The following is a 19593-nucleotide window of genomic DNA, read 5'->3' as shown; positions in this document are numbered from 1 at the left end:
AAACCTAAATGTCTATGAGATGGGAAATAAGTAGCAGTGCTCACAAAACCAGTGTGCCCACACATGAGGTGACCACTGTTTCTAGGTCCTGGCCTAAGCATTGTGTGCACATTAGCTCACTTCATCCTCGAGCCATCCCTACGAGCTCCATGGGATGTTACAGATGGCTTAAAGGACTCAGTTCTAAGTGCAGGTTTGAATCGGGGTCTAGAACATGCATCCTCAGTTGCCGTATGCGGCTGGCTGCACCTTTGTGTGCAAAGTTCGTTTGCTCTTGAATTGAGCTTTGACTTCTGTTTGTGGAGGAAGGCAAGGTCTGTGGGCCGTCATATAAATCTAGAATTATTCAAAGCATATTCTTGGCTGCCTGCCTACATGCAGGCATGATGGGACTGAGGGGAGGTGGAAGACTGGGGTTCCTGTCCAAATGAACAAATTAACATTGTTGAGCTGCAAGCCTGAGTCCCTCCCACTTAGCTGTCAGAGCCCCCCTGTGCTGCCAGATGTTAGCCCGATTGCTGTCAGAACGCATCAGTGTGGACTCACGCATGTGATTATTTCTGCTCCTTAGGAGGGCCTCACATCAAAGTGCAGTTTCAAGCCTTGCACCTCATGGTCATGGCCCTGCCTGACGCCAACAGGGACACAGCCCAGGTAAGTGGCGTCGACCTCATCCTAATCATCACGGGGCTCATCTAGGGGAAATAGAAGTATGACAACTCACAGGGCCATCTGTGTGGCACAGTCCCACAGCCTCGCATGCTCCCAGTGTTATTGTGCTGGCTCCCCTACAGTCCTGTGACTCCTTCCGGCCTGGTGAGCCTCTGAGGAGGGTATCTCAGATCACTGGACTATGGGATTTCTGTCATTTCCGTAGAACATAGACACATGATGTAATTTAAATAGTCTGGGGCTTTGGGAGTTTAGATGCCATCTGGTAGAGCCTGGTCACTTTCTGGAAGGGAAAAACAAAGCCCAGGGAAGGGACTTACCTGCTGACAAATGACAGGGCAGCTGGTGGAATGGCATCCATAGTTCCTCTAACTTTCCTTTCAAATTCACTTCTCTGTCCTATGGTAGTAGAATGTGGGTTTCTCTCGCAGCTTTGAGGATGGGTGTGTATCTTAGGAAGCTGGTACACGCAGAACAGGTACTTAGAACCTCTGGAACGAGACCGAAGTAAGATGCGTGGTGATTTTAAGGCCGGTCAATAGGATGCAGAGAACAAGGAATCAGATCGCTTTCTGTCTGCATGGTTTTGGGGGTGGGAGAGGTTGATAGCTTTCCCCACAGGGTGGGGACACTTCACTCGATTCAAAAGCACGTGGCGCATGCCTGTAACCCATGGGATTGTTGAAAGTTCTAGGCTCCTGCGGACTACATAGCTGGACCTGGTTATCTAACCTGTCCCCACGCAATAAAACACAGCATTCTATTATATCCTCATTGCGAGGGTGGGGCCAGCAAAGCATAAAATGTTAGATTTTAATATCATTCAATATTTTTCACAAAGTTACAATTTTTTATTTGTTTTTGGCTTTGCCTAAGCAATGCTATTTTTTCACAGAGTCCATCTGACATCAGGTGTCTTACTGAAAATGTCATCAAACTTTTCCTTGGTTGAAGGGTCGTCAACTTTCTCAAATGCCCGAGGATGTAAACAATTAACAAATAATTCCACACACTTCAGCCTGTGGAATGACACACACTTACTTACACGGACATGCAAGTGCAGCCTCTCTCTTCCGTCCTAGTTTGTCTGGATCTAAGACTGAAGCCGCTGGCTGTAGAGAAGGCGCAGAGACAGCTGGAGAATGGGTTTCCTTAGTTCAGGCCCCTGGTGCCAGCATTTAACTGCCTGATGCTGGACACTGGGCGGAGCCCTTCATTTCCTCCCCACCCTACCTTCTGCCTAATAGAGTTTAGACAGGTAATGACTGCAGAAAACCAAGTATTAATCACTGAGAATAATGTCTGGATCATAGTAAACACTCAAATAGGTGTTAACTAGCACTGATACATGTAGTATGAGTAATAACCCAGAGACGGATCGTGGGGTTAAAACTGATGAAGAGAGAAGCAGAGTGGCCAGCCACAGGAGAGTCCTCCCCTCTACCAATGCTCAGAGGGAAGGGGCGATCCGCCGAACCTCAGACTGCTCTGACTGCACTGCTGCTCAGATTCACCGAGTCTGCCCTGAGCTCCAGTCCCCTCCAGCCTTATCCTTAACCCCTCTCGCCCAGCCATAGCAACCCTGTCTCTCCTTCCTAGTGCTGGGGTTAAAGGTGTGAGCTCCTTCTGATGCTTACACTTGCTGGGCCGGGGGAAGAGTCCACAATTAAAAAGAGAAGTCAAAAGAGCCCGGCATGGTGGTGCATGCATTTAATGGCAGGACTCAGGAAACTGAGGCAGAGGAGTCACAAGCTCATGAGGAACAGCAGGAAAATGATATGTCTAAAGTCATGTTTTAAAACGTCCAGCTGCATTTGTATTTGTGCTGACTCAAGGAAACAGTAAAGGACATCGGCAATAGGGCCTCAGTTAAGGGGGTTTACTTAGAGAATTAGCTTCCTTCCTTCACAACAAAACTGTGTTTTATTTTGCCTGAGCTGCAGTGTTTTCTCTTCCTGGTTGATGTTTAATTTCAATATTTGTCAAGCTTGTTTAGGATCAAGAGTAAGTCTATTATCTGTAGACCCAATGGTAATAAGCCCTAAGAAGGGAATTACTTGATGAAGCAGACAGTTGGATTAACTGTTCGCTTTGCTTTCCCTCTTCTAAGCAGTCTAAGGGTACGTAGAACACATTTGCTCATACTTGCCTTCCGACACGTTCCCGCAACACGGTCAATGGGTGTGGGAATGAGTGCTCGCCATCTGGGAAGCCTGTCGGTGGCTCGCATGGGGTGGCACGGTTCTCCTGTCCTGTCCCTTGTTAGGCTTTGATGACATTCTTCAGTAAAGTGATTGCCAATGAATCAAAGAACCGCATGAGCCTGTGGAACATTTCTACGGTGATGGCGCCGAACCTGTTCTTCAGCCGAAGCAAGCACTCTGATTACGAAGAACTTGTGCTCGCCAACACCGCAGCCCACATCATCCGCCTGATGCTCAAGTACCAGAAAATCCTGTGGAAGGTGAGTGACAGCGTCCAGTGTCCCCACGGAATGTGCCAGCCATAGGGAGTCGCCAGTGCCCCGGGGGGGGGGGAGCAAGAAACTCTCGGAGTCAAAAGCAGAAGGAAACAGTTCACGGTGGCTTGTGGTACCCTGGCGCCAGCCTTCCACATCCACAGGTTGTTCAGCTCTGGAATTGACCAACCGTAAATCCAACCGTCTTACCAAAATTTTATATCCATACTGAACTGTCGTGCCACTGGGCCCTAAATAAATACAACGAAACAATGCCTTACACAGCATGGGTGTTGGGTTAGATGTCGTGAATCACGGGAAGATGATTTGAAGTATAGAGGGATTCATGGAGGGGTTATGTGCAAACATGGCTGAGCATCCGAGGTCTCAGGACCTGAGGGGTTCCTGGAACAACTCCCCTTGGGGACAGCAGTACATGCTTTAAACGTGTTCTAAGCATGTTTTCTCTACCAAATGGAAATCCTCATCACTTTTCTAATCTGGAGGACAAATGTCACAGCTCCTGGCTCCAATCCTGGCTGAATTCTCCGGGGTGTTTCCCTCTAGTCAAGGTCCTCTCTTCTGCAGGTCCCTTCTTTCTTGATCACCCAAGTAAGAAGGATGAACGAAGCCACCATGCTGTTGAAGAAGCAACTCCCGAGTGTGAAGAAACTGCTCAGGAGGAAGACCCTGGAGCGGGAGGTGAGAGCATCAGTGGGGGCCAGGGCCAAGGGTGGACCCCAGCCGGGCCAAGGGTGGACCGCAGCCGGGCCAAGGGTGGACCCCAGCCGGGCCAAGGGTGGACCGCAGCCGGGCCAAGGGTGGACCGCAGCCGGGCCAAGGGTGGACCCCAGCAGGGCCAAGGGTGGACCGCAGCAGAGCCAAGGGTGGACCCCAGCAGGGCCAAGGGTGGACCCCAGCAGAGCCAAGAGCAGATCCCAGAAGGGCCATGGCAGTCCACAATCTGGGCTCTCTCTTCTCAAAGGAGGAATGAAGTTGTTAAAACACCACATAAATATTGCGGGTCTCTCTTTTGTGTTGGGTTACATGCTTTGAGGATAAAGCCCTTGAAATGTCTATCTGTTGAAGGTTGCCCGACCTTCTTGAATGGCTGAAATGATGCTCCCAGAAGGCAAAAATCGGCCTTTTAGCCTTCTTGGTGATTTAAAGACGCTGTCATGTCAGAGGCCCCTGTTTCAACACTTGGTCCTTAGCTGGTGGCTCTGTTTGGGGATGCTGTAGAACTTGCAGGAGGTGGAGCCTCCCAGAGGGCATGGGCCACTTCCTCTTCCCTCTCCGCTTCCCGCGTGTGGCTGCAGTGTGAACGTCCAGCTCCCTGCTTCCCATTGCCATGACAGATGTCTCCCTCTGGAACCCTATGCCAGAATAAGCCCTTTCTCCCTTAAGCTGATTTAGTCAGGGTATTGTACCCTAGCAACTAGAGTGCAACTATGACAGTGTATCAAATAAGTAGAAAAAGACATTTCTTTGGTGGATAAAGAAAATGGAATAGATATTGTCATTTAAAAAAAAAAAAGAATTAAGTGTGTAGCATTCCCAGAGACTTTGTATTCCGTACAGTTATTTATGCAGAGATAGCGATGCATCCCAGGCATTGATCCTATTCAACTCTGAGGATGCAAAAACTTGAAACTCATTTTGCTTATAAAAAAGAAAAGTTCAGTGATACAGACGATAAAGGGATCTAAGTGCCACGAATACACAGAAGTTTGCCAGCGCCCGAGGCCAGCTGTGCCGACAGTGAGCCCGGGCCACTGATGCCAAGATGATACAGGTCCAGTGTGGATGCTGCGGACAACAATGTAGGAGATGGGCTTATAAAGTGGTCACACGGGCCATACGATAACATTCAGAGTGTCTAGTCTTTAGTAAAAGTTATTACATGGACAAAAATAAGACCAGCCGTGCATATTCAAACTACTGAATAGCACTGTTTCAACAGTTTCTTAAGAAACTATCTCTAAGGATGTCCAAATGTTGGCCTTAATCCAAAAAAAAAAAAAAAAAAAATCCTTCGAATGAACCAACCTGCTGGTTCTGGCTCAGAGTGTGGTTTCCTAATAGCATGTGCAGGGTCCTAAGTTTGATCCTGACTGTGATGAAAACATGGAAAGGCTATGGGATAAAATGTAGTCACTGCTAAGTTTCACCCTTGGAGAAAACGACACGATGTGTGTCCACCCCAGATGCTCTGTGCTTGTTCGGGCCACCTAGATTGGGGAACTCCAAGGATCACACCAGCCAGAAACAGCATGTACTTATATTCTCAGGGTTAGTCTGAAAGATGGAATGTGTTTTCTTTAGGTTTCGAGCCCCAAGACCTCGAAGGTACCACAGAAGTCACCGTCAAGAAGAATGGTAAGAATAGGTTTTCTTTCCTTTCTTTCCGGCTAATTGTGTGTGTGTGTGTGTGTGTGTGTGTGTGTGTGTGTGTGTGTGTGTGTGTGTGTAAATCTTAAAATAAGGTCTTTGGAATATTAAAGATACTGATAAATATTAGATATCTATGTGAAGATACTGATAAATATCATTAGATGTATACATATATATATATATATATACACATACACATATATTGTTCACTGAAGATACTGATATATGTATTTTACTAGATAAATGTGTGTATATATATATATGTATATATGTATATGTATACTAATTAATGTAGGTTCTAGAATATTGTTCAATAAAGATACTGGTAAGAGTCACTAGATACTTGTCAGAATGCACACGCTCTTCTGTATGATCCCAAAGCACTGGAGTGAGGCCTGAGTGGCAAGAGTAGACTCCCAGGTCAGATGTAGTCACTGGTCCTCTGGTGGAGCAGGAAGGCGTTGTCCACTCTGGTCGAGCATTGCTCGTGTGGATGTGTACTCCTCATTCGCAGTGTCCCTGGTCTTCACCTCTCGAGTGCGGTCACCGAACCCTCGTTTGACAGTGTTCTCATCTCTCCTCATTGGCAGTCGGACGTGCCAGAAGGCGTCATAAGGGTCCACGCTCCACTTCTGTCCAAAGTGTCAATGGCCATTCAGCTCAACAGCCAGACGAAAGCCAAAGACATCCTGGCGAAATTTCAGTATGAGAACAGGTGAGTGCTCTAGCCTGAAGGCAGCGCCGGAAGAGGAGCTTGATTGGGGGGGGGGGCACTCCACCCTCCACTCCTGTAGCCGCTACTTGGGCATCTGACCAGTAGATCACAAGGGTTGAAAGTTAAGGATGGTTAGACAATAGTGTTATCGCCAACAGACCAACTTCTCAAGCAGTGGTCCACATGGGATCCTTTGTTAAGATTAATTTTTATCTCTCATTCATGCCATGAGTGAAGGTGCCCACAGAGGCCCTGTTGGGTCTCTTGGGATTGGAGTTACAGGCATTTGTGATCCACCTAATGTGGGTGCTGGGAATTGAACTTGGTTTACTGGAAGGCATACAAACCTTCTTAATGGCTGGGTCCTCTCTACAGCCCCCATGATTCTTCTCTTGAAAGTTACTTGATCAATGAATTTTATCTTTTATTGGGATGAAATATATGGCAGTTAGTTTTGTCAGTATCTTGATCAGTTTCCAGAAGAATTATGTCAGCTCCCTGGACAACATCACTACCCTTTTTAAAGCCTCATGTCGGCTCCCTGGACAGCATCCCTGTTCCTTTGAAAGCCTGAGAACAGTCATTGACAGCATCTGAGTGATACTTATAGCTCTCATCTCCAGAAGTGACCATAAAAGAACATTAGCCACCCTTACAGGAGTGCATACTTGATGGAAACACCTTACATAATCTACTGTTTTCAAAGGACAAGAAGCACCTATTTAAATACATTAGTTGAAATGCAGGCGTGGTTTGATTATCTCTATGGAAAGTCGTGTATATCCTTAAGCACTTGGAACAAATCTAAAAGCCGTAGCCTTGTTTGTTCAAGAGAGAGCTCTCTGCGTACGTGTACATGCTGTGAATTTCATTCATGTGACAGCTCGGGAATGATAGGTGTCATAAGTAGGGAGTAAGTTCGTGATGATGATGTGGTTATGATGGGAACACAGACATGGCTATGACGGAGCAACATGGAGGATGCAGGTAATGTAGAACTCTGGTTCTGAACTCTCGACTGGGATGGGGGTGGGTCGACAGGTCTCTCTGGCAGTGCGTTGAACTTAATGCTCCGTGAGCCCAGATGTCACTCTGTCTGAATATGCCGATTTTGATACCCTGACTAGGGCACCACAGTGTAGTTTTGCAGACTTTTGCCATTGGTGAGATGGGCACAGAGAATCTGTATTGTCTTTCACAGTTGTATGTAAAGCTGTAATCGTTCAATGGAGATAGAAACAGCAGAAGCAGGCGATGGTGGTAGACATCAGGCTGTTTTTCCAGGTTTTGTGGGGGGGTGGAGGGCATTGGGACTGAAAAGCATGCCATTGGTTTCCTTGAGGGCTGGTCACCTGTTATGTTCATTTTGCAAATTTATAGACTTGTGATTCATGAACTTTATGTGTAGGCACATTTGTGCATGTGTACAACCACACACACACTCTCTTCAGAATTGCATTAAACTTCAGCTAAGCAAGACACCCAAAGGAGAGAAGACTCCAAAAAGGTGGTAAATCATCCTTCTGAGACAAGGCCCAAGAACTTCAGTATTGGACAGGTCATCAATCCAAAAGAGATCTCACACACTTCGTCAGACGGCTGGCTATGCCAGGCTGCAGCAATAGAGGGCCACCCTCTGTAAGTGGCTCAAAATACCTCTTGTCATTAACCAGTTCCCCCAGGCCCTGGACCAGCACACCAGCTACCCAGCTGCTTGAACTTCCCCACAGCTACGGGGCAGAGACAAAGCAGAAGCAGCAAAGGCTACTGGCCCACACGGAGAAGAAAGATGCTGCCAGAGGGGAAGTCCTTCAAGCAGGGGTCATAGAATCACGACCGTGGTGGAGGACATGAAGGCTCATCTAGTGGTGATGGCCCGCGACGGAGACCCCACTGAGTTAGCCTGCCCTGCGTCACAAGATGGGGATCCTGTACCACATCATCAAGGGTCCTGTGTCCTAAATCTGTGGCTTGCATTGCCAAGCTGGAAGAAGGGGCAAAGAACTCGCCCTCGCCGCTAACTGGGTTAAATGTACACTGCTGAGTTTTCTGTACATGAACATAATTTTAAAAATTATCTTCAAAAACTTGAGTTAGAACAGAAAAGGAGAGCAGACCGGCTCAGGCTAACAGGAATTGGAATAGTCATGTAACTCTATTTTTGGCCTAGGTATCTTAAAGTACCGTAGTTATCATTTGTAGGTGGCCATATAAAAAAGTTGAAATCTTATTGCGAGGATGTTGGCATCTGGTAAGTTACTAAATCCTCAACTGGACCTTTGTGAAAGAAAACGCTCTGGTCCAGTGAGATGGCTTAGTGGGTTAAAGGTGTTTGCTGCCAAACCTGACGACCTGAGTTCGACACCCAGGACACACATAGTAGGAAGCGCCCACACGGTATCCTCTGAGTCCCAGTCATGCACGATGGCATATACAGCCCTTCCACAAATAAGTAAGTGTAATATTTTATAGAGACAATGTTCCTAATAAAAATAAATTGGGTCTGGTGACTATAGACTCAAATCCTCCGACACAACTTCAGTAGCTGCCCAACCTCCCACTAAGAACTGTGAATACCTCAGTTGAAAGTTATAACCTGGAGAAGACTGAAGGGCTCGGCGGGTAAAAGTGCATGCCACCGGCCTGTCAACCGGAGGTCAGTCACCAACCCCTTCATACACATGCCATGGCATGCATGAGCCCACACACATAAGACACACACCGATAAGTAAATGTTCAATGATCTTAGTTGTAATAAAAGTTGCTCCTGTTGACACTCTTTTACCTAACTGTCTATTCTTGGAGCAAATTTATGGCAAAAATACCAAAACATTCATTGGAGAAAAAGTAGCTTTACAATACATGATGCTGTAGTGACTGGACCTCCATAGGCCTGGGGAAAAAAAATAATAAATTTAGTCTAGGTCTCATTGTTTAAAAATTGATTCCAAATGGACCATGGATTTAAACGTATAATGAGAAATGTGAAAACTTTATTAAAATAAAAAGAGAAAGTCTCTATGACGGGACAAATGATGAGTTTCCTAGGCTTAATCCCAGAATCATACTAGATAAAACTGATAAGTTCACCCTCATCAAAACTGAAACCTTAGCGAGTGAGAAGAGCTGTGAGGAGCTGTGAATAGGGTGAGGTGGTGGCTAAAAATAGACACCTGAAGCACTTGCTACTCAGCAGTAAGGACCAATCAATGCAGTTTGAAGAGAGAGCGAGCCGGAGTGGGTGTTTTACCCAGGGCAGCTCTCTGCCACTATAGCAAATACCTAAGATAGCTTATAGAGAGAAAATGCTTCTTTTCCTTCCACCATGGAGGGTTCAGTTCATAATCAATCGATCCTCTTGCTTTTAGGCCTGTGGCAAGGCAGCCCATCACCATGGAGACATGTCACTGAGCAAAACTGCCCATGAAGGGGAAAGAGGAAGTGTCCAGGGTCACACATCTCCTCTGCGTCTCCAGGGGTCTGAACTCTTGCACTAAGCACCACACCTCCTAGGGGGTTTACCTAGGGTTTGGACCTTTGTGGGGCACTCCAACCCCAACAATAGCGGAAACATAGATGACATTTGGCGAAAGGGAAAAGATGGATGAAAAGTACATGCACGGAAGTATGCTGAGCATTAGCCACTAAGGAAATGCAAACTAAAACCACAGCGGCGTATCATGGCATGCCCATGAGGGTTCTAACATAACGTACAGCAAAATCAAGTACTGCAGAGACACAGAGAAGCTGCGGTAGTCACACGTCATCAGTGTGGGCTGTTTAATAGCTCATCAACACCACACGCTGGGTTAGCAGTTTAACGGGATGGCCTAGCATCCAAACTCCTTGGCATTTATCCCCCAGATGTGAAGACATCATCAACACAACCCATAACAACTTTGTTGAAACAAGGTCAGACAAGCCTTAGAAATCTTCCAGTGAGTCAGCGACCAAACCATGCTAGATCCCAGGGTACTCTGCAGAACCAAGAGAGGAAAGGACTTGCTCAGGTCCCTAGGGGTTGGTGTGGCGTGGGACAAAAGCCAGTACACTACCGAGAGTTTCTCCACTGTGCTGGCCTGTTTGTGTCGTATTTGGGAAATGAGGAATTTATAGGATTGCAGACTAGGTAATACTGGTTTGCCAGGCTCAGGTATAGTAAGGACAGGATGGTAGAAGTGGCCGTAACCCTGGCTGATGGAAATGCAAGTTTTGCTTGAATCAATGCCAACATTCTCTCTCCGAAATTGCATCCCAGCTTCACAAGTGGAAACTCTGAAGGATACATAGGGTCCACATGTGTCATTTCTGAAGATGGCATGCAAATTTACAGTTACCTCAAAGATTACCTCACTAAAAATTAAAAAAAAAAAAAAAAATTAGTAAGAACAAAGACACTTGCCTCTCCTCTCCTCAGCGGAGTTGCAGACTGTTCTTGAATCGCTGTGATTGGCACAGACCTTTTGAATTCTCTCATCCCAACAGTCTAAACTTGGGATAGAAAAATTGAATTGGGCGATCGCTTTCTCCGACTTCTTTTTATTGAACGGCAGACTTGGAAAGAAATCGCCATTGGGTAATTCCGGTGATTTTGAAGGTGATTTTTTTAGAACACTAGGGAGCCTGGAGCTGTGACCCCGGCTAAAGGGGGAATGCGTTCAAACTCAGCAGACACACAGTTGAAGTTGATTTCTTTTGAATGAGGAGGATTGTGACCGGTGGTAAACAGGTGCTGCACCCTCCACCCACCCCGCTTCTGTGCCATTCCCAGCTAGAATGTTCTCTGGTGCCATAGGCCACTGAGCGTGCTGCTGGTTGGGAAGTGTCTCAGCCTCTAGAGAGGCCGAGTTAAGTTCTTAAATGCTTGTTGCTGTTGCCACGACTTTGGTCATAGCAGAGGGTGCGGGGTGTGTGTCATCGTGATGGGATGACTTGTCAGTTCTCCCCATGGACCCTGAAAGAATGCTCAACTGTTGCTTTCTCTGTTTTAGTCGTAGCTCATCGGAATGCATTAAGACGCAGAACCAAAGGTTGTATGAAGTTGGAGGGAACATAGGTAAGCACCTTCAACCGTCGCTATTCCCATAGTCCACGACACATCGCTACTGTAGGCTTTTCTCACAAGTCTTCTAGATAAAAATTAGCAAGTGTCTGGGTGGGGGGTTATAGTTTCATATAAAAGCGGTTTCATGATTTCTCTCCAGTGTTCTCAAAACCTAAGTAAGGTAAAGACTTTGGGGCCTTTCTGGTGTGACTCTCAAAGTTAGGAGCCGCCTCTTACTGGACTTAGAAGACAGAACAGAGCTGAGAACTTGAGCGTGGCTCCCTGTTCCGGCTCACGCCCAATGGTCATTCCCTGCTGCACATGGGTCAAAAGCGATTCCGTTTGCCTGTGTGTGTGTCTTCTGTGGCTGGCGTGTTCCTGCATTCTCTTTCATTTGTGGACAGGGCTTCTCTGACCTCCGCACAGATGTCTTTTTCTGCCCAATCAGGGCCTTGTTCTACCTGTGCTCTGTAACCGTTCCCCTCCCATCAGTAGCTGCCCTACCTAAAATGGTTTGCAAAGCACTAAGGAACCTTGGGGTGGTGAGGCAGGCTGTAGAGGGGATGCATTCAGTCCTCACAGCACAGAAATGAAGCCTGGCTTCTCTTGAATGGAGAGGCATGTGGCCAGTGACAGGAGGGCAGTATCAAGCAGGCAGCCTCACAGTGCATAGCTGTGTTGGTAATCTCAGCACTACAGAGACTAGATCTCTGGAGGGTGCTGAGTTTTAGAACACCTGGGGAAATGTGGTGAGCTTGCGACTCGAATTTAAAAACACAAACTAACATTTCTGTCCTCTTTAGAACCCTCTGATGCCTTCAAATCCTCTCCCATTTCTTTGTCCCACTTCACAGCACGCCTCACCCAGCAGTCTTTAACCTTTCTCCTCCCAGTTTCTAACCTCGTGAAACCTCTCTAGTCCAGAGTCCTACTCAACGCCTCGCCAAAGCCACCCTCTCATCCAGGGCACCAGAGAGCTCACTCTGAAATGCAGCCACTGCTTTTGTGTTAGTGACTGCCTGGCCTGAGTTCTCCTGTCTGAAAACGCTTGTCTCCGTTTGCTGCCGGGGACGGCATGAGTTTCCGAGCTTGCTCCTGTTTCATTGAGTCTCTTGTTACTTCTTGGCTTTCATGGATGTAGCCCTTCCTTGGAAGTCTTGCTCTGTGCACACAGCCTCCCCCGAGCCTTAGGTGTGGGAGCTGTTTTGTACATGTGTCCACTGGGGCTGGGCTCTACAAGTCTGCATGTTGGTTGGCTGGTGTTTCCTGTGATGGCCTCTTTCTGTTGCCAAGAGCTGTTTCCTTGATGCGGGGTGTAGCGCACACTCACCTGTGGGTTGGAGGATAAATACTGAATGGAGTCGGGGACCTTGCTGCTTTAGAGAAGTCGGTGACTGCAGCTTCCCCTTTCTGATCCGTGATTTGCCTCCTTATTTCTCTCTTCCTTTCTTTCTCCCTCCTTTCCTTCCTTTCCTCCTCCTTTCTCTCTCCCTCCCTCCCTCCCTTCATTTCCTCCTTCTTTCTCTTCCTTTCTTTCTCTTTCTCTCTCTCTTCCTCTGTCTTCCTTTCTTTCTATCTAGATCCTGGGGAATAGAACACACGTCCTCATGCTTACAAGGCAACTGCTTTACCAGCCTGAGTGTTTTGGTTTCCTCTCCCTTTTAGGACAGCACTGTTTGGACCCCGATGCATATATATTGGATGTGTATCACGTAAACCCCCACGCAGAATGGGTGATTAAGCCCTAGCCAAGCCTTGGAATATGCCCCCGATGGCTCTTGCCTTGTATTATATGCCAAGAAGACCCCGCGTTCGTGGGGAAAACAACACTGCCCCGAGGTATTTGCTCCCATAATCGGTTCTCCGGGATAGGCGGGGTCACCAGCTCTGTCAGAATAAACTAACTACACAAGGGGAACTGGCTCACACTGAGCTGAACTTTGTCACAGTCCCTTGGTAAGAAGGTGTGACCCAGGAGAAAGGCCAGCGGTACTTGCTGTGGAGCTGTGTGGCAGAAGGAGGCTTGGCCCTGCGCCTGGGAACCGACAGCGGCACTTCTGATGTGAAACATACAATATTGATGCTCCGGCTGCACAGACTGGAGGGCCTTCAGTCTGAAGACGTCTGTGAGCTGTGCCTTCCTGTGCATCGTGCTCCACGAGGACTGGGTGGCACACCCCGGTGCAAATGGGGTGCCCGCAAACGCTGAGTGTTGAGGCGGCGGCGTGCGGTTCCTTGTCTCGTGACCACAGGTCCTCATTGCAAATCCCAGTTGTGCTAAGGGTGTCCTGTGCTTCCAGACTTCCAGAGTGTCCTCGTGGTCCACAGTCACGTCATGCATCTCCTCTCTTCTCACGGTTACGGTGCTCAGTGAAGAAACCACCTTGTGTGTGTCAGCACGGATGTATGCCCTTTGCAGATCTCTCCTTTTAGCATTTCCCAACTCTAGCCACTCCTGCAGCCTCCACTCAAAAGATAACAGAAACGCATTTACCCCTAAGGGCTGAAAACACCCCTAGACCCAGAACTGATAAGTTGCCAACGTGCATTGTGCTTTTTGGTCTATTATTAACTAGAGACATAAAGCCCTGTGGACCGGCGCTGGGCTGTGCAAGCTGGAATCTGCCTCCCAGTCTACATCTTACACAGCTCTTGCTAGATCTGCAGTGGGGAGCATTAAGTCCTCATGCTTCTGATAGGAACAAATCTAAAATGAGCTGAGGGACAGGACAGCTCTGCCTTCTGGAGACTGAGGGCAAAATCCCAGTGTGCTTCATCCTACACAGACTTACAGCAGCCTACAACATTTAAGACCCAAGGGCCAGTGCTAGCAAAATTGAATTGCAAATCCAAGAGAACCGTTTCCTTCCCTACATAGCCCACCACATCCGGAGGTAACTCGAGGGTACTGTAAATGCGTGTGCAGAAGCGATCTCGTCTGCCGGGTTATGCCCGATACTGAACAAACCATTCTTAACTCCGACAGTCAGGTCATCTTACCGTAGAAGCAGAGCAACCTGTACTTTCAACACACAGACCATTTTATTTCAGCGGCCTTCATGAGTTTGCAATACTTTTCTAGAAACACACACACACACACACACACACACACACACACACACACACACACACACACGGTTTGTTTGATCTATTAATGAATTTCTATTTCCTTTCTCTGAAAACCACTTAAAGCCAAATATGCACTACAGAGGTTTGTGTGTGCTCCGGTGTTTCACGGGTTTCAAGGCTGCCCAGTGGGCCTATGAGCGTGTGCAATGAGTGTGTCATCATTTTGTAGTGCAGGCAGTAAGTGAACATATCCCTCTGTATAGCTGCTGGATTCCAGGACATCCCCGGAGGAATCCCTGCCTACGAATGGAAGCCATCCTTCTAGAGCATAGCCATGTTTCTGTAAATATGTGAACATGTCCCTGTGTTTCTCTGCATTAAGAGCGCCCAGTTCTGGTGTGTTTATACAGAAATTGCACAGACCTGTTCATTTATTTCTCTTTTCCAGAGTTCTCATGTCATTTGGCTGACAGTACACTCCAATCTATGCATTAGTGTTAGTTGCCAGTCTCCAGCAGGCAGCTAGTGGATGGCAGGTGACGCAAGGCAAGGCTCTGCATTTTGCACCCACTGTCGCGTGGCTTCAGATGCTAAGTCTTGGTGGAATCAACAACTTGAAGTTAATCGTTTCAGTTTATTCGGGAACATGACAGCTTTCAAATAACTGTATTGCATAGAGGGCAATGTCAACATCAAGATCGACGTTGGCCATAACTCTTTGTTCTTAGTCACATGGTTCATTGACTAGAGAAGTTTTAGTAGACCTGCAAACTAATGTTTGTGTGCTCAAGGAGCCTCTTCCACTGGCTTTATTCTGGAAGAATAAACCTTCAGTTAAGTTTAAAGTGTCTGTCATGTAAGTATTGAAAGAACTTTGGCCTTATTGAGAGTTGGGTTTCAAAAGTTCAGTAGCCAACCTGTTAGAATAAATGGGGTATTTGCCGACAAAGGAAAGGCCAGCTACATGGCTAGTAAGTGACGCTCCTACTGGCTTCTCACACATCAAGTGCTCCTGATACACAAGTAGGAAAATAGTATCACCCGGGAACGTAGTAAAGGACGAGACCTGTAGGAACACACATTCGAGAAGATTCCTACAACTGCCTCATCCCCCACTGTGCTTCCTAAGAGTGGCCCCCTGCTATGCGGCTCAGCTGGGAGACGATTCTTCCAGCCAGCGGTCTTTGGATGAACTGGAATACCGATTCCCTACAATGTGTATGCGCAGTATAAACTACCTCACCAGCCTTTCTTGGGACAAAGAATCAAACAGATTTTAACATTTTGTTGTTGTTGTTTGACTGTTCCCGGGGTCTTTCTCAAGTTACCAAAGTTTTCTTTTGGTGTGTGTTTTGCTAATACACCATTCGCGATATAATGGTCTTAGCAAAAGCATTAAACAAAACACCCAGGATGTACCCTGTGATATGTCCTGGGGGAGTCCTCGTGTGTCCCCTAGTGATAGTCTTGTGTTTCTAAGCCATGTGGGGACACAGGCTGTCGGGAACCGGTGTTTGTCTTTTCTGGCGGTATTTCCATTACTGTCTGTGTATCTCCTCTGACTGGAAAGTAAGGAGATGGAGTGCCCCTTCCTGGGCAAATGGCAAATGTGTGTTGACTCTTTTTCATTTGTGTGCCTGACTTGCCTGAGAAGACTGTACATCAGGGGGATATAGCTCTCCCCTTGACAGGCATTTTCAACTATTTTCCATAAATATGTCACTTAATAAAGAGTAATATGACATGGAACTGAAGTGTTTCTTCCAAGCACGTCACTGTTTTGCATGCTCTCGTCTCACTTGAAAATGCCATCTTTCGAGCACTTCCTGTCTACTAAAACTTTGTATTTTAGTTATGAAAAAAAAAATCATACATCCATGGAAACATCAATATTGCGTGTCTTCTCCTCCAAGTTAAAATGCTGAGTCTTTTGTTCTATCAGCTCTCGTTAAATAGGGTGTGGGCGTTTGTTACGAGCAGTTTTCCCGCTGGCCTGGTCCCACAGCTGTGCAAGCACCAAATAACACGCAGACACTGTATTAGATAGATATAGAGCTGTTGGCCTGTTACTAGTGTTTCTCATCAGCTAGCTCTGTCTTAAACATTAACCCATTTCTATCAATCTAAGTGTTTCTACGTGGTCTCATCTTACCAGAGAGAGGATCCGGAGTTCTAACCTGTTGGTCCTACATGTTGACTCTCCTCCTCCCTCTCTCCAAAACCTCCTCGTCTCCTAGTCCCACCTCTCTTTCTTTCCTATTGGCCAACAGGGCTTTATTCATTAACCAATAAGAGAAACATATTTACAGAATGACATCCCCCATCCCGCATTGACTTTTATTCATAAAAATAAAGAGGAAAAACTAAAACTCCTACTACAGGACTTCCTGCATCTGCGTGCATGGCGATGCTGGTAGAACAGGAGTTTGTGTCTGTGCCCGGCCCTGCCAAGCTCCTGTCATGGTAGTGAAGGGTGACATAGACTCCTCAAACCCCCACTTGTGGTAGTCTAAGACGACGTTTACACATGTGTGAAACTTTCCATAAATACAAAAGTATTTTGACATAGTTCAGTGAATGTTTGTTCTTTAAAAAACAAAAAATTCAACCTTTTACTGTACAGCCTAAGCAAGAGACAAAAAGTAATAAAAGCCAGGAGGAGGAGAAGAGCGGGGTTCGGTGATTCAAATGCCCGCTGTGCGAGCCCGTGGGCCTGAGTGTGTATCCCCAGTAACCACGTGTAAAGCTGGCACAGCACCACACACACACACCCGAAGTCAAGGAAGACAGAGGTTCAGATGTCAGCAGAGACACGCCTTCTTGCCCAGCACAAGTGAAACCCTGGGCTGAGTCTTCAGAAAAAAGTAAAATTGATCTCTCTGCAAATTATTTGATTGGCGATAGAGAAAATCCTCACACGTCTCCATGCTAATAATTTAGCAAGGTCATGACACACTGACCTTTATGTAAAATCAATTAACTACAGCAGCAAACAGTAAAATGCTTTTTGAATAGTTTTAACACGTTGTCTAAGCTGTTTCTATAGAAGTGAAATTATAAATACATGTGGATTGTAGCATGTTTGCCAATGACAGATACATGAGGAACATAAATTCCTCGCCGATACATCTCTAGTTCGATATAATCCCAATTTGTGGCATCAATAGTATTCTTGGTAGAAACTGACAAACCAGGTACAAAATGTATGTATGCATTAATGCAAAATATCTAGAACATATAATCTTACCAAATATGAAAAATAGGGGTCATGAGTGAATAAATTCACCGCTTGCTATAAAACCTTAACTTCTGCTGGGCGTTGGTGGTGCGCGCCTTTAGTTCCAGCACCCGGGAGGCAGAGGCAGGCGGATCTCTGTGAGTTCAAGTCCAGCCCAGGCTACAGAGCGAGTTCTAGGACAGGCTCCAAAACTACACAGAGAAACCCTGTCTCAAAAAACAAACAAAAAACCCACCAAACAAAAAAATTTTAACTTCCAAGACAGTTTACTGAAAAATAAAATTAAGCATGTTGGGGTGACAGACTGGGAGCATGCTCGACATGCCACTTCATGGGCCCGACCTAACGCAACCTAGTGGACATTGGGTGTCAATATGGATTAATTAAAAAGGAACAGAAAAAAGTAAAACTGGATCCCTGGCATCACAGAGCAGAGTCTGCACAGGTGGTTGATAGAATGAATGAAACCTCCAGCCCTGGCTTTCAGTAAAAACTACAGAGAAAAGCCACTACGGAGAGAGGTATCTGAAATGCCAGCCCTCAGGAGCTTAGGGAGAAGCCCTCGGTATTAAGTGAGGCTGAGACTCCATAGCAACAGCAGCTCGAAACCACCAACACCCAGGGTAGTTCTCTCAAAGATTTCTTCGGAACAAACATGATACACATGACTGAAATGAGAGTTGAACACAATTGTAAACGGCTTATCCCAAGAGAATATTAAGAGATCAACTGAGCACGCTACAGATTGAGAGAGAAAAAAATACATTTAAGTTTTATTTGACAAAGGACTAATACTCCAGAAGCATGAAGAATCCAGCAATTGGCTGACAAGACCACTGAGTGAGTAAAGGACCTTGCTCCCAAGCCTGAGTTCCCTTCCCCAGGACCCGTGTGGCCGAAGGAGAGAGCTAGCACTCACAAGTTGTCCTCTGACTTCCACAAGTGTACTATGGCACACCGGACAACAACAACAACACACACACACACCACAGAGACACGTGTACCACACACAGAGCTCTAAACAAGTGCAATGCATTTTTAAAAGAACTTGGTAGGAGACAAGCCAATTTCTTAATATGGGCTCAGACTTTGTCATACTCAGAGAGATGCAAGGTTTATGGAGAGTAACAAATTCAAGTCACCCTCATCAAAACTCCAATGACATTTTCCACAAAAATAGAAACACAAGTCTAAGGTTCCCTTGGGGATAGAGAGGCTCCACGCAGTGGAAGCAGTCTTCGCGCAGAATGAGCAAAACTAACACAATAGAACTCAAGTGAAAAACAAACAAACAGAAGTCCGTGGTACCCACGGTACCGGCACCAAAACAGACCCAGAAATAAATCCACACAGTGATAGCTGCCCGGGTTCCAGCAAAGGTGACAATAACTCGCCTTGGAATAAAAGATGGCTTCTCCAACAAAGAATGTGGAAGAAACTGGATAACCACCTGTAGAGAAAAATGAACCTCTGTCCTTATCCCCCGTTTTGTTTTTAACAGAAAGTGAACTAAAAACGGCATGAGCCTGTGAAAACACTAGAACTACACATAGGTAGATCTTCAAATACACGCAGACAAGGAGTTTCTGGAAGGAACTACTGTTGCGCAGGGAACCGGAAGTGGGCCACGGCATCAAATCGAAAGCTTCCCACAATGCACAGCACTCAGGACTGCAGGGGCCTTTCTTTGGTGTACTGACACAGCACCCAGGCCATTACACGGGATCTAACTTTCCCAGGTGGAAAGCTGTCTCTCTCGTCTCTGGATCAATCTAATGTCCAGTCCACACTCAGTAACACCACGGGATAGCCAGCTTTGCAGTCAAAGGCCCCGCACTTGGCATGTTTGAAATGATTTTTATAACTCTAGGCCAAAAATCCGATCCAATCACATTGAAAGACCACTTTCTGCTATAGCTACTTTGTTTTTAGTGCAAGTCGATCTTTGGACCCCCCTGGAGAACTCTGGTCATTCACCTTCCACTGGTACCCTGGGTTAAGAT

At 46.5% G+C, this 19593-nt stretch overlaps 1 protein-coding gene across 1 annotated transcript in view; it reads left to right on the top strand.

Moving 5' to 3' along the window:
• Positions 1 to 14374, top strand: part of Arhgap28 (Rho GTPase activating protein 28) — a 140576-nt gene extending 126202 nt beyond the window's left edge. Inside the window, exons 12-18 of the mRNA XM_051190904.1 lie at positions 572 to 654; positions 2939 to 3136; positions 3719 to 3832; positions 5456 to 5509; positions 6115 to 6239; positions 11231 to 11295; positions 12949 to 14374. Of these exons, the coding sequence (XP_051046861.1) occupies positions 572 to 654; positions 2939 to 3136; positions 3719 to 3832; positions 5456 to 5509; positions 6115 to 6239; positions 11231 to 11295; positions 12949 to 13031 (722 nt within the window). The 3' untranslated portion in view covers positions 13032 to 14374. The remainder of the gene's footprint in view (positions 1 to 571; positions 655 to 2938; positions 3137 to 3718; positions 3833 to 5455; positions 5510 to 6114; positions 6240 to 11230; positions 11296 to 12948) is intronic.
• Positions 14375 to 19593: the final 5219 nt, after the last annotated feature.

The sequence above is a fragment of the Phodopus roborovskii genome, unplaced genomic scaffold (assembly GCF_943737965.1).
Source record: "Phodopus roborovskii unplaced genomic scaffold, PHOROB, whole genome shotgun sequence".
Lineage (NCBI taxonomy): Eukaryota > Metazoa > Chordata > Mammalia > Rodentia > Cricetidae > Phodopus > Phodopus roborovskii.
Note: the sequence above shows the minus strand (reverse complement) of the source record. Positions and strands in the feature narration are given on the sequence as shown.